The sequence below is a fragment of the Phascolarctos cinereus genome, unplaced genomic scaffold (assembly GCF_003287225.1).
Source record: "Phascolarctos cinereus isolate Bilbo 61053 unplaced genomic scaffold, phaCin_HiC Scaffold_5;HRSCAF=322, whole genome shotgun sequence".
In the NCBI taxonomy this organism is placed as follows: Eukaryota; Metazoa; Chordata; class Mammalia; order Diprotodontia; family Phascolarctidae; genus Phascolarctos; species Phascolarctos cinereus.
In genome coordinates, this window is record NW_027555958.1 from 337,877,273 (window position 1) to 337,890,723 (window position 13,451).

Genomic DNA, 13,451 nt, shown 5'->3' on the forward strand with positions numbered 1-13,451 from the left:
TCTACCAAGATAACTTTAAAAAACTCATCCCATTTGATTTCCTGTACTTTTTTTTCCTATCAGCCTCAGTTCATTATCATCTTCAGCAGTCTTTTGACAGTATTTTTACAGGGCCATGCCACATTCTTATATTAATCCTCTGTTACCTGGTTTTGCTTCCATTCTGTACATGTCTTTCTAAAAATCTAATGAGTTTCCTGTGTGTCCACACTGATCTCTTCACACAAACGGCATTTTTCTTAATTACTTTTCATTGGGTCTTCAGAATTTCATTCTTGAGCATCTTCCATCCCTCTTGGGCTGACTTCCCATTGCAGCAATTTAGTCCATGGGACCAATTGCTTTTCTACTAAAACAGCTGAAATATTTTTGTAAAATCTAGGGTGCATGTCAAGACTATGCCTGGATTTCCTTTCCTCTACCATGCTGTAGGATGGAGTGATCATTTTTCTTCAAGGTTTATATGGTTTATTTCCATCTCAGCAACCAGTGAGAAATGTTGTGAATTAGATTAGTGAGAATGAGATCCAGAAGAGAATTTCCCTTTGTTGGTTCCTCCACCTTTTGAAGGATGAAATTATCACTAGGGCAAGACAAAAAGATATTAACTGGTCTTGGCAGAGAGCTATAAGAGATGTCTGGTTAGTTGAAATCGTTTATCATTCTTATATCAGGTCTATATGCCATGCCTGTGACCTGTTTGCTCATTTATTCTACTTTCTCATTTATTTCTACTTTCTGGCCAGGTTATCTGTAGTATACTTCAGTGACAATCACTCTATTTCTTTCTACACTGACCTTCACCTAAATATTCTGTCCTCCATCATAATCTCTTCCCATTCCCAGATGTCCTCTCATGACCTTCTTAAATACAGAAGGTAACTTTCCACCCTGCAACCTCCCTAACTACCACCACCACCACCTCTTTAACTTATCCTGTTTTTCTGAGTAAAGTATGGGGTGAAGGTCTCATCTGAGGGGGTGTGAGTAAACACCTCAAGTGCCCTTTCAATTTTTTTTCCTTTACATTCTTCAAGGGCAGAACTCATACTGCTTTAGAATCTATAGCACAGTACTATTCCTATAGTGAATACTCAATAAATACCAAATGAAAAATAATGTGTGTTCTCCAGAGGTTTACAGTCTACTGGAAGATAAAACACTTACACAAATAAAACGCAAGCTAATTTGAGGAAGGAGAAAACACTGACAACTATAGTAGTATGATAAGGAGATACCTTCAGGAGGAGATGACTCCTGAAGTAAGCCTTGAAGGAGGTAAAGAATTCTAAAAAGTAGCGATGAGGAAGGAGCAATTCTAGGCACGGGGAACAATCTTTTCAACAGTGCAAAGGCAGGAAATGGAATGCTGAGTTTGGTAAAACAGCATGGGGTAAAGTTTGACTAGAATGTAAATATATTACATGAAGTGAAATAATATGAAATAAATTGTGAAAAGAGGATGATAGAACCAGATTGTGAAGGACTTTCAATGCTATTTTTTTTTAACCCTTGAAGCACTAGGAAACCACCAAAGATTCTTTAAGAGAATAACATGATCAGACCTGTGCTGGTTGGAAGAGAGTTTGGAAAGCAGAGAAATTGTGAACCGGGAGACCAGTTAGAAGGCTACTGCAATGATCAAGGGGAGAGGTCCTGAGGTCTTCAGCTAAGATGGTGGCCATTCAAGCAGAGAGCAGGAGAAAGGTGTGAGAGATGTTGTGGAGGCTGAACATCAAGGACTGACAAGGAGGATAAAGGAGAGGGAAGAACTGAGGATGCAAAGGCTACAAACCTAGGTGATGAGAAAAATGTCGTCTCCAACAAAAGGAAGGAAGTTAGGAAAAGGGGAAAGTTTTTGTGGGTACATGAATCCTGTTTTGGACATTGCAGGGAAAAGGAGAAGTTCAGAGGGGCTAGAATGACAAGGGACTAAATCACAGACCAATTCAATCAATTTAGGGATGAAGACAATTACACTCAGAGAAGTCAGGTGACTTGGCCACTGGGGTAACACAGCTAACAAGGAGCTGAGCCAGGACTTAAACCAGGTACCCTGACTCCAAATTCAGTGTTCTTTCTACTACTCCACACTGCCCTTTGTAAGCTTGGAAATGATGTAAAAATGAATTGTGGATTTAGCAGGGAAGAGAAACTTGGGTAAGATTTTTTTTCCCTTCTAAGTTTATTTCAGCAAAAGAATTCACTTTAGAACACTATGTTAATCCTAAATGTTTGTGCCTTAGACATCTGTCACATATTATAAACTCATCTATTAAAAGCTAGTTTAAGAGACAAGGAGTCTCATCTACAGGTTACATAAGGAAAGCCTTAAGAATCTAACATATATATATATATGTGTGTGTATCTATCTATCTATCTATCTATCTATCTATCTATCTATCTATCTATCTATCTATCTATCTATCTATATATTTGGAGATGAAGGTTTGGGAAGCATGAGAGCTGAAGGTGTTTCAAGAGGTTTGGACCCAATGCTTTAGACAGCTAAACACAAAGGAGATAGAAGTTATTGTTTTCTAAGAAAAAAGTGTAAAATAAGGTATATTCCTTGATCAAATGACATGGATGCTTAGAGAGCACAGTTTTAAAAAGGCTGCCCTCCTTCTGCACACATGGAGACAATTATACAAATAAAAATCCCTCAAAGTCATAATAATATCAGAAAATTTTAGGCACATTTAAGAGACTACCAAGCTCAATTTAAACAGGCAATTACAGGGGGATTTGTAAAACAAATTAATAAAAATTAAACTCCTTAAATTGATTTTTTTTTAGACAAAACCACTTCTTGATAACAGAAACATTTTAACAACAGTTAGGCAAATGAAGAAATACAGATATGAGAACACTCAAAATACCTTATCCTCCACCTAGGATACAGTACTTAAGTTTGTTTGTTTGTTTGTTTTTACAAAGGCAGCATGGTATAATGCATAGAGGGCCAGCCTTGGAGCCAGGAAGCCTTTGGTTCATATCTTGCCTCTGAAACATATTAGCTGTGTGACTCTAGGCAAATCACATAACCTCCCAGTGCCCCATACAAAGCTCTCTAAGATTAAAAGTTACAGGAAGCTGCAGTTTTACATCTGTGGAGGGAGCTTCCACACATATTAGGAATTTCCTAGGCTGATAAAATAAGTCTGGACACACATAAAATTTTTTGGAGGTAAGATTTTCCCTGGCAATATTTTCTGATTTTGAAAGACCAAATCTTAGATATATTCTATAGCAAATTATCACTTACAGAAGTGCACTAAAATTACTTAATTAAACTTTTAGAAACATAATCAGGGATTCACAAACTATGGCATTTTATTTCAGAGCCTTTGCTTACATTTGTACAATATATTACATAATTCTCCATTGTCTGCATAACCTAATATATGCTCTATAGCTTTTTCTATAAGCTTTTCCTTCAATGTTTGTCAACAAATTTTTACAGTCCTGTACAAAACTGAATATTCTGAAACCATTTTCAACAAAATCGGTTACTGTGAGCACACACTACAAAGACTGAAAATGCTCTTCTTAGAAAAGTTGAATGTAAAGGATTCTGACACATTAGCATCTACAAACAAAACATTTCAAAATTCCCACATGTTGTATTGCCAGAAAAAAAAAAAACCATGCCAGCCCCCATCCAAAAAAAGTACACAGAACTACAATTAAAACAGTAAAACAGTCTGTACAATAAAGTACTGTGTATTAACAGTGCTAGGTATTAAATAGCTTGAATGAACACTTCCGCAATATACAAATGTCTTACAAAGGTGTGTAATTAAATATACAAGTGCCAAACAGAACAGATCTTGGGATCATACAACATAAAAGTCAATACAAGTGAAAACAGCTTGCGTTCATTTTTGATTTTGTACAAGGCATTTTTTTTTAGCTTAGTAGATCTACCACTCAGATAAGCTATATTTAAAACTATCATTTTGTGGTAGTGTTCATATCATCAACCACGAATTACATATGAACACAGCTTACTTGTTCCTGAAATCCTCTATTGTAGCTCATAATAAAATAAGCATTACAAATGAAATATCTGTTTTAAAGGGAAAAGAAACATTTACAATAAAACACAAAAATATAACTGTTATAATCCATTATGAATAAATATACACTTTAAACTGGCTAAGTACAATTTTATACATTGTTTAAGATTTAATATAGTTTGTTAGCCATTTTTTTCCTTTTTCACACAATGTATTATATCAAAATTAAAAAAAAATACTGATTCATAGAAAAATGGCAAAGTACAGTAGTTCCATTCCAATTAATGGGCCATGAAAACCCACTGCAAAACCATTTAGCCTAATTCAAACCTGTAAACATTGTCAGTCTTTTTTAAAAGAGAATCTTATTTGGTTACCAGGACTGATGTCTAATATCCTGTTACCTGCAGGTTTTGAATTTATTACATGTGCTTGACTTATACAATTTAAAGCCACTTTAAGGTGGCTTGCATTTAAAAAACAATCAGCTTGTACAAATGAAAATAGGTTCATATTTTTCATAAATAAATGGAAAAATATCAAATGTTCCAGCTTTAACAAAATACCAGGGAATACATGTACAGTAAGTTGTTTAGACATGTTCTGGCCCACCCAATAACTATGCTTTCTGTATTGTCTCAGCAGGCAGTGAAAAGCCTCCATTTGCCACAGTGGAAGGCCTTCAAGTTACCAGACATACAATTCCCAGACAAGTTGGAAACAATTATTGCTTGAGGAAAAGCAGTTCATTGTACTTTTTCTTCATAAAAAGTGCACTTAAGTGCCAAGTCAGCTTGTCAAGAAACAATGTTTAAATATAAAATAGTGCTTGTCTGATTCTGTGTGCCACTGTGCAGTATATATAAAAAAGGGGCCCTCAGCAGCCATTAAGTGCAAAGTGCTTTGGGAAGTCCTGCTGTCACCTGCACTCCACCGACATTCCGGGCTGTGATGCACTGGACATGGAGGGCTCTGCTAAAGTTAACATGACAGCAGCCGTGATAGAGCTGGATGAAGGGGAGGAAGAAGAAGATGAAGATGTAGCAGCACCTAAGAGAGTACAGGAAAAACAAAAAGTAGGTTAATCAAAATAGGACCCAAAGAATGCTAGTGGCTGACATTTATACAACACTTCAGGTTTTTTCAACGCACTTTAATACGCATTATCTTATTTGAGCATGATGACAGCTTTGTAGGTACTACAGCTCTTAGCACCATTTTACAGATGAGGAAGCTGAGAGGTTAAATAACTTGCCTGCAGCGATAAAGCTAGTAAGGGTCAGAGATGCGAGCTACCCTAGGTCTTCTTATCCCAAAGGCCTGTGCTTTATTCACTATACACCACTGCTATTTGTTCTAAAGAAAAAGGGACACATAAAACATTCCAGTGCTCTGAACTATGATTATATGAACTATAAAACTAGGTATAAGCAGAAGCATTCAGTTTGCAAAAGACAAGTTAGGTCCCATGACATTATGATATAAAGAAAGGAAAGCATATATCTTCTACTCAAATACAAAAATTAAATAATCCTAGCTCTCAAAGAGCTTATATTCTATTGGGAAGACTCAACATTTCTTTTTCTTTTTTAAAGGGTTTTTTTTTTTGGTTAGGCAATGGGTTAAGTGACTTGCCCAGGGTCACACAGCTAGTAAGTGTTATATGTCTGAGGCCAGATTTGAACTCAAGTCCTCCTGTATCCAGGGCCAGTGCTCTATCCGCTGCACCACCTAGCTGCCTATTCAACATTTCTATAAAGAAATACAAAGTAATTTCAGGAAGGAAAAGCTCTATCCTGGCTCTTCTTCTTTTTTCTATAAATAGCTAGTTGGCTCACTGGACTTGGACTCAGAAAAGTTAGAGTTTGAATCCTGCCTTCAGCTAGCTGTATAACCCTAGGTATGTCATTTAACCTCTCCGAGCCTCAGTTTCCTATCTGTAAAATGGAAATGCTAATAGGACCTATCTCCCACGACTGTTGTGAGAATCAAATGAAATAATATATGTGAAATGCTTGTCAAACTTAAAGGATTATAAAATATTAGCAAGATGCTGCTGCTGATAATGATTACATCTCTCTTGATGAGCTTAGTAGCTCCCCTGGTTTCAATTAGCATCTATATGCAGATGATTCTCAGACCTATACACCCAACTCTAGTGTCTCCCCTGAGTTCCAGTCTTCTCCAACCAACTGTCTATTAGACATTTCCAACCGGGTATCTTCTAGGCATCTCAAACTCAACAGATCTAAAACAGAACTCATTATTTTTCTTCCCAATGCCACTCCTGTTCACAGCTATGGAGGGCACAACACCCTTCTAGTTACTCAGACTTGCATCTGTGCTATCCACCATTTCACTTAGCCCCCACATATCCAATCAGTTGCTTTCTTCACAACATCTTTCACATACAGCTCCACCCTCTCTACCTTTATAGTCATCACCCTAGTTCAAGTCTTCATCACTACTCTGGACTGCAATAACCTCCTAATTGGCTTCCCTACCACAAGTCTCTTCTCAATATATCCATGCTCCAGAGGGCTGTACTTTTCCTAAAGCACAGGTATGACCTTGTCACCCTCCTATTTGATATACTTTAGGTACTTCCAGGATCAATTATAAAATCCTCTGTCTGATATTTAAAGTTCTTCCCAACCTGGCCCTTTTACTGTCTTTTAATTTTCTTGCACATTACTCTCTTCCACAAATGATATAGTCTGACTTGCTTTTCCTTGCATTCAACACTTGATCTTGGGTCTTCATGCTTTTGCAGTGGCTGTCCCCCAGGGCTTGCTGTTTATTGTTTCAGTAGAGATAGCCTGGAGGTGTTTACACTATTCTCAGGCCAAACTGGAGTCTTTCCTCAGGTCTTCCTCTTCCAGTTGTCCCAGGAGGACCATTAATCTGCCCCAACTCTTGTTTATTTTTGCACTCTAACTTCACCCTTAGGTGCTATTTTGTCTTGTCTGTGGAGGAAATCTGGAGAGCTTTGAATTTTCTGACATACTCTACCATCTTCCTTAATTCTCTTTAGGATTCTGTAACATTATTTTCTCTTTGTTCTCCTGTCTGACCACTCCTCAGTCATCTCAAATTGGATGTCCCATAGGCATCACAAACTCAGTATGTTCAAAGCAGAATTATCTTTCTACCCAAAACCCTCTCCTCATTACAATTTTCCTATTACTATCAAGAGTACCACAATCCTGTCACTTAGGCTGACAACCTAAATGTCAATCTTAGCTCTTTACTCTCGCACTCACATCTCAACATTTACCATTTATTATCAAATCTTGTCATTTGTATCTTCACCACCTCTCTCACATATATTCCTCCCCTTTTCTCCCCTCACATAGCCACTACCCAGCACAAGCCCCTCAACACTTTTAAACTGGACTACTTCAATAGCCTTCTATTAAATGGACCCCCCACCTCAAATCTCTTCCCTCTTTCATCGTCTATTCACCAACTAATGTGATTTTCCTAAAATGCAGGTGTGATTGTATCACCACCACCCCAATCACTCAATAAACTCCAGTAGCTCCTTGAAGCCCTCAGCTTGTCAATTAAAGTCTTCCACAACTTGGCGCCGTCCTCTCTTTATAGTCTTCTTATACTTTACTTCCTCTGCTTGTACGCTATGCTTTAGTAACAGTGGCTTAATTGCTTGTTTCTCACATGACATTCCATCTCCCAATGCTGTGACTTTTCATTGACTGTCTTCTCATGTGTGGAATGTTCTTCCTCCTCACCTCTGCCTCCTGACTTCCTTCAAAGTTCACCCTAAATCCTACCTTCCTCAAGAGTTCCTTCCTACTGCTAATGCCTTCTCTTTGAGACTGACTTAGATTTACATCATGTATGCACATTTTATGAATGTTGCCTCTTCCATTAGACTTTGAGCTCCTTGAGGGGAGCTCCTCCTTTTGCCTACTGAACACCCCACATGTAGCGCAATGCCTGGCACAAAGTAAGCACTATTTTTATATATATCTATCTATATCTATATCTATAGATATAGATATATAGATATAAAATACATATTGCATTGGTCTGAATGTTAGCCACACTACTAAAATGAGATCTTCATGAAAAGGCAGAAAATTTAGGTATACACTAAAAAGTAACACCAATCACAGGAGAAATATCTATCAGTGATGCCATGTGGACTGAGTGATTTCTTTTCTTTAAAAGGTATTCACAAGTGGAAGCTAGGTGGCGCAGTGGATAGAGCACCAACCCTGAATTCAGGAGGACCTGAAACAAATCTGGCCTCAGACACATAACACTTACTAGCTGTGTGACCCTGGGCAAGTCACTTAATCCCATTGCCTAGCCAAAAAAAAAAGGGGGGGTATATGAGATATGACTGGCTCTCGGGACTAAGGATTCAGCTTTGATGAAGTTTCCTGGTTGCTCAAGTGCTCCACAAGGAGCTCCCGAGTGGAACCCTAATATTTTAGATCAGCAGCATGACCAACAAAGGATTATCAACATTAATTCAGCTCAACTACATCAACTATATACTTCATTAATATATTTTGCCCATTTTGAACATCCTCCTAATATGGCTAAGTAAATCTATTTTTGCTAACTGTTAGACTACTGAGCATCATTTCATTCTAATCTTGAACCTAAACTACTATTGCAAAGCAATTGAAAATTTTACACAAGCCACATTTTTGTGGAAAATTACTGTTAATATGGTGTAAGTCCTCAAGCAAAGGGACTAGGTATCCTTCTTTTTCTATTTTTCTACAGATCCATTCACATAGTAAGTACCTAAAATATCTTTGTGGATGAAAAGTTTTGATTTTTTTTAAAAAGTATCAATATTGTGGAAAGTAGTGAATAAAACAAGGAGACAGAACAAGGAAATGCCAAAAAGAAACACTGCTCCTTTACCATCTTGGATGGCTTTGTGTACATTCTTCTTTTTGTTGAAATTAGGTCTCTTTATCTCACCTGGGCTTGAAGGGGGATGGCAATTCATAGCCCATTGTCTGATGCTGATTGTCACGGAAGTTTTGACCTGCTCCATTTTCTCTGTAGGTTGATTCATCCCTCCTTAGGCAATTTGGTGGCTTTCACTCTTGGGGTTCACCATTTGGTGGCAAATTTAGTGGGGTCACCAAATTGGCATTATCCCTCCTGAATCTCAGAGCTCTCAAGCTCAAGTAATCCATCAGCCCCAGCCTTCCTAGTCGAAGGGGCCATAGGGAATGGTACCACACCTGGCTAGCATATTTTTAAAAACATTTTTTAAATCTATAAAAGCTGTGTTTCCTGGTTTTCACTCTAGTAACTAAACAACAATCTGTATCTTACTAATGGGAAGAAGATGAGGAAAAACAAGCAGCTAGGAGTTAAGAGTATGGGAAGATTTCTAGAGAAGAGTGGCAAGAATGTGCAAGGTATAGGAGCTACTGGGATAATTGGATTTCTGTTTAGAAGTTGGCTTCTATTTCCTTCTATTTGCCTTTGGAATGGCAGAAATTTTAGAGATTGCATTGTTCTAACAAATGAAAAAGTAGGAAAAGCTTCTGCCTCAACTTTGCCCAACAAACTGTTTTTCCATCCTTCATTCTCAAAGAGGACCAATGGCATAAATTATGCCTCTCTTAGAAGACTCCAGCAGTGAAGAGGCTTAGAAATCAGAAGTTTTCAACAAGGGTTAGTTAAGAGAACTATAGCAAAGGATGGAGGATCTGGATTCAAGTAAGTATGGAGTGAAAGGAGAATTTTTCAGTTATCTGGAGAGTGAGTCTGATGGTATTAAAGTAATTCTTATGTATGCACAAAGTGCAAATTGACCACTGTCCTGGAAGTGAAGTTAAGAGGGCCAGAAGACTACACATATACTTTTCAGGTAATCAAACTTCTCTCTTTGAAATAACAAAAGAGCATCAAGGAGAAAATAAAGAAGGGGAATCCTAACTTGTATCAAGAGGACGGAATAATGTGACAGAAAGAAGGAAGGATAGAAGGACCAATAAATAGTCATCTAGTGATAGCTGGAGAAAGAAAAGGGAGGCTAATGACTCCTGGCTGAAGGATACAGAAATAGCTCTTCAACAGCAGCTTCAACTTGTATATTCCTTTTCTGGCCCATTGTTAGGTGACCTCTCATCTACTGACACCGTACACCCTCATCATTACAAAATAAAAACCTCCTCTGGAGAGAGTCTTGTTCTTCCCTTTCATGAGGAACTTCAAATCTATTACTTAGCTAGAGGGAGGAGGATTTGGGAAATAGTTAGCTAAAAAGGTGGTATCAGAAAATGAAATTTGGATTTTTTTAAGCCACAGCATGGCATAGCATTGGCTTTTGACAAGGAATACAGAATACCTAATACTGGCCTTTAAAAACATACTTGCCTAGAGTTTTAGGAATCTAACTGAGGGGTAAAGGAAAAAGGGACAGAGAGAGAAAACTTCTCACATAAACAAACTCATTATAGAGAAACAGTAGATGCAGTACTAGAAGAAGGACAGAAGAGAGAGCTGGTAATTCATGGGAGATAACAACCAAAAAGAAAGCCAGAGACAAAACTCATGGTCTCAGATATCAACAATACATAAAAATGCACAAAATATGGGTAAAGAGTGTCAACTAGAAATCCTAACATAAAATGGCAAATCTGACACAACAGCTACCACTGAAACTTGATGCCTTGGGATTCATTACTAGAATGTAGCTCTGGATGGGTGTATACGTTATGAAAAAAAGGACAGAAAGAAGTAGGTTACATAGTAAGAAGATTATTCATGTAAGAAACTCAGGAACCATAAAAGGAAATCTGGAGAGCAGGTGAGTCAAGTTCAAGAAACAAAAATGATAGTGTTATCACAGTATGACACAGACCAACTACACAAAAAAGAAGAATGAGGTAAAGAGTTAAAGAAACGAATCACAAACCTGGTTATGGGGGCATAATATTGTAATGATGATGAGGGAGGAATACTATCCACCTTCGACTACTGCATTCTCTGCACCAAATTTGTAATGTAACTTAATCTGATCCTTCAAAAGTTGAAGGAAACAATAAGGCAAACTGTAAAGACCTAATCTGGATTAGTAAGAAGGAACTAGCTGCTGAAGAAGAAATGAGGGAAACATTGGAAAGAAGTCCATCATGGAACTCATGAGGAAGCAGAAGAAAGCTAGACATAGTTTGAAAGGAATCCTAGATTTTGGAGAGGGCAGATTTCAAAAGGTTTAGAGAGAAGAACAGTAAGATCCAATGGCCTAATATTTCACTGGAGAAGTATCACTAGGAGGGACTGAAAACTTCTGAGAAAATTCTGAAGACACAAGCAGAACTGACTTTAATTAAAAGGAAAAAGGGGAGCTGCTTAAAGAAATCAAAATGACTACACAGGGAATGCATGGAACAATTTATGGTTTTAAAACAGCTGACATTTATAGAGTGTTTATGTTATGCCAGCACTGTGCACAGTAAGAGCTTTACAAATATTATCTCATATAAAATTGTTTGCCTTCTCAAGGAAAGGGTAGGGACAGGAAGAATGGAGAGAATTTGGAACTCAAAATTTAAAAAAAAAAAAAAAAAGAAAGATTGTTAAATTTTTTTACATGTAATTGGGAAATATTGAAAGAAATACAAAATAAATTTAAAAATTTGAAAAAATATCTCATTTGATCCTCATAACAACCTGGAAGGCAGGTGCTATTACTACCCCCATTTTACAGATGAGGAAACTGAGGAAAATAGAGGGCAAGTGACTTGGTTACACAGTTACTGACTATGGCTGGATTTGAATGCAGGTCTTCCTGACTCCAGAATTGGTGGTCTATTCACTGTGCCACCTACCTGTACCATAAAAAAAGGACATGAATGGAAGCAAGAACTAGGATTCTGACTAAGAATGTCAGAATCACTACAGCCCCATATGAGATAATACTGATATGAATATTAATGACAATTTTTTTAAAAAAAGCTTTTAAACTATATTGAGCACCAGATGAAGATCAAAGAAATGATGGGAATAAGGCTTAGCTGAGGTGAAAGTACTGATGATAACGGTCAACAGTGAGAAGGTTAAACTGCTTATTCATCCCTAACTTTGCTTCTGTTTTCTCTGAGGACAATTAACTTTGTACTGGGAAGGATGGAACAGAAATGGTTAGAAGGATGCTGAAACATAATATAAGTAAAGAGATGATAATAGAAGCCCCTAAGTGCTCTCAACGAGTTCAATTCAGCACACCCACATCAATTATCAACCTACTATACTTCTAAGGCACAAATAAGACTGGCACATGTGACTGCTGTTATTGGCCACCTTTGAAAGATCCTGGAAATAATGAGAAGTGCCATCTAAAGAAAGACAAATATTATCCCTATTTTCAACAGGAGACTCTATGAACATCCTAATAAGATGAATGGGTATCCTGCAAGATAAATATACAACTATTCAGCTCATTTCTTGAACTGTATGACATGAAAATACACAATTCTGACAGATCTCTTAAAAGATCTCACAAAATACATTAAGCACATCCATAGCTTTAAAAGATTAGTAGCTCTCATTTTTTAGAGATTCGGGAAACTCCAATTATTCTACAGTTTGGTACACATTATCAAAAACCATAAAAATACTCAAATCTACACATTAAAAGGAAGCAGTGTCATGTTGTAGAAAGCATTCCATTACTGGTTCTGCCTTTATTTAGTTGTATGAGCTTATGGAAGTTTATTTAACTTTCCTATGCCTAATTTCTTTCATCTGCAAAATAAGCATGGGGTTGTGTTGGGAACAGGGTTGGATTAATTGTTTTGTGAAGTAATAAAATTCTATAATTCAATGATTCTAACAGGTAGATCTCATTTTCAAAGACAATAATACTGGAATAAATTAAAAATAAGTTAAAGCAGAGTGGTATGGTGAATATGGAACTGCCCTCCCAGTAAGGAAGACATGGGTTCAAATTCTCCCTCTAGCACATATTGGCTGTGAGGCTTTGAGAAAAATTACTTAAGGCTACTTCTTAAGACTATAAAATGCAGAGCAGGAGCCAATCCATATCACTATAGGAAGAGCATTGGCATGGATCAAAAAAAAAACAACCCAGAAAATTTTACTATCATTTTATGGAATAACAAGAATAACTTTTAGAAAACTGATAGACTCCTTTTGTTTTTATATTACCTTCATTTTCAAATATCTCCCTCTCTGGTACTTTCCCCATCCCTTATAATAAACAAAAAAGAAAAGGGGGAAATTGGCTGTTCAGTGAAATTAATATCAACAAAATCTAACGATACAGGAAATGTTCCCTACTGACAGTTTCCCACCTCAGCAAAGAGGAAAGGACAATTTTCTCTTTCCTCTTCAGGATCAAGCTTGGTTCATTATAATTTTACAACATACTAAAACTACATTTTTCTGAATAGATGAAAACAC

At 37.1% G+C, this 13,451-nt stretch overlaps 1 protein-coding gene across 4 annotated transcripts in view; it reads right to left on the bottom strand.

The window, feature by feature from the left end:
- Positions 1-3,311: 3,311 nt before the first annotated feature.
- ARID4B (AT-rich interaction domain 4B) overlaps positions 3,312-13,451 on the bottom strand; it is a 202,517-nt gene continuing 192,377 nt past the window's right edge. For all 4 annotated transcript variants that reach the window (XM_021000411.2, XM_021000414.2, XM_078156242.1 and 1 more), the window contains one exon: positions 3,312-5,072. In XM_021000411.2, coding sequence (XP_020856070.1) covers positions 4,942-5,072 — 131 coding nt within the window. In that variant the 3' untranslated portion in view covers positions 3,312-4,941. The remainder of the gene's footprint in view (positions 5,073-13,451) is intronic.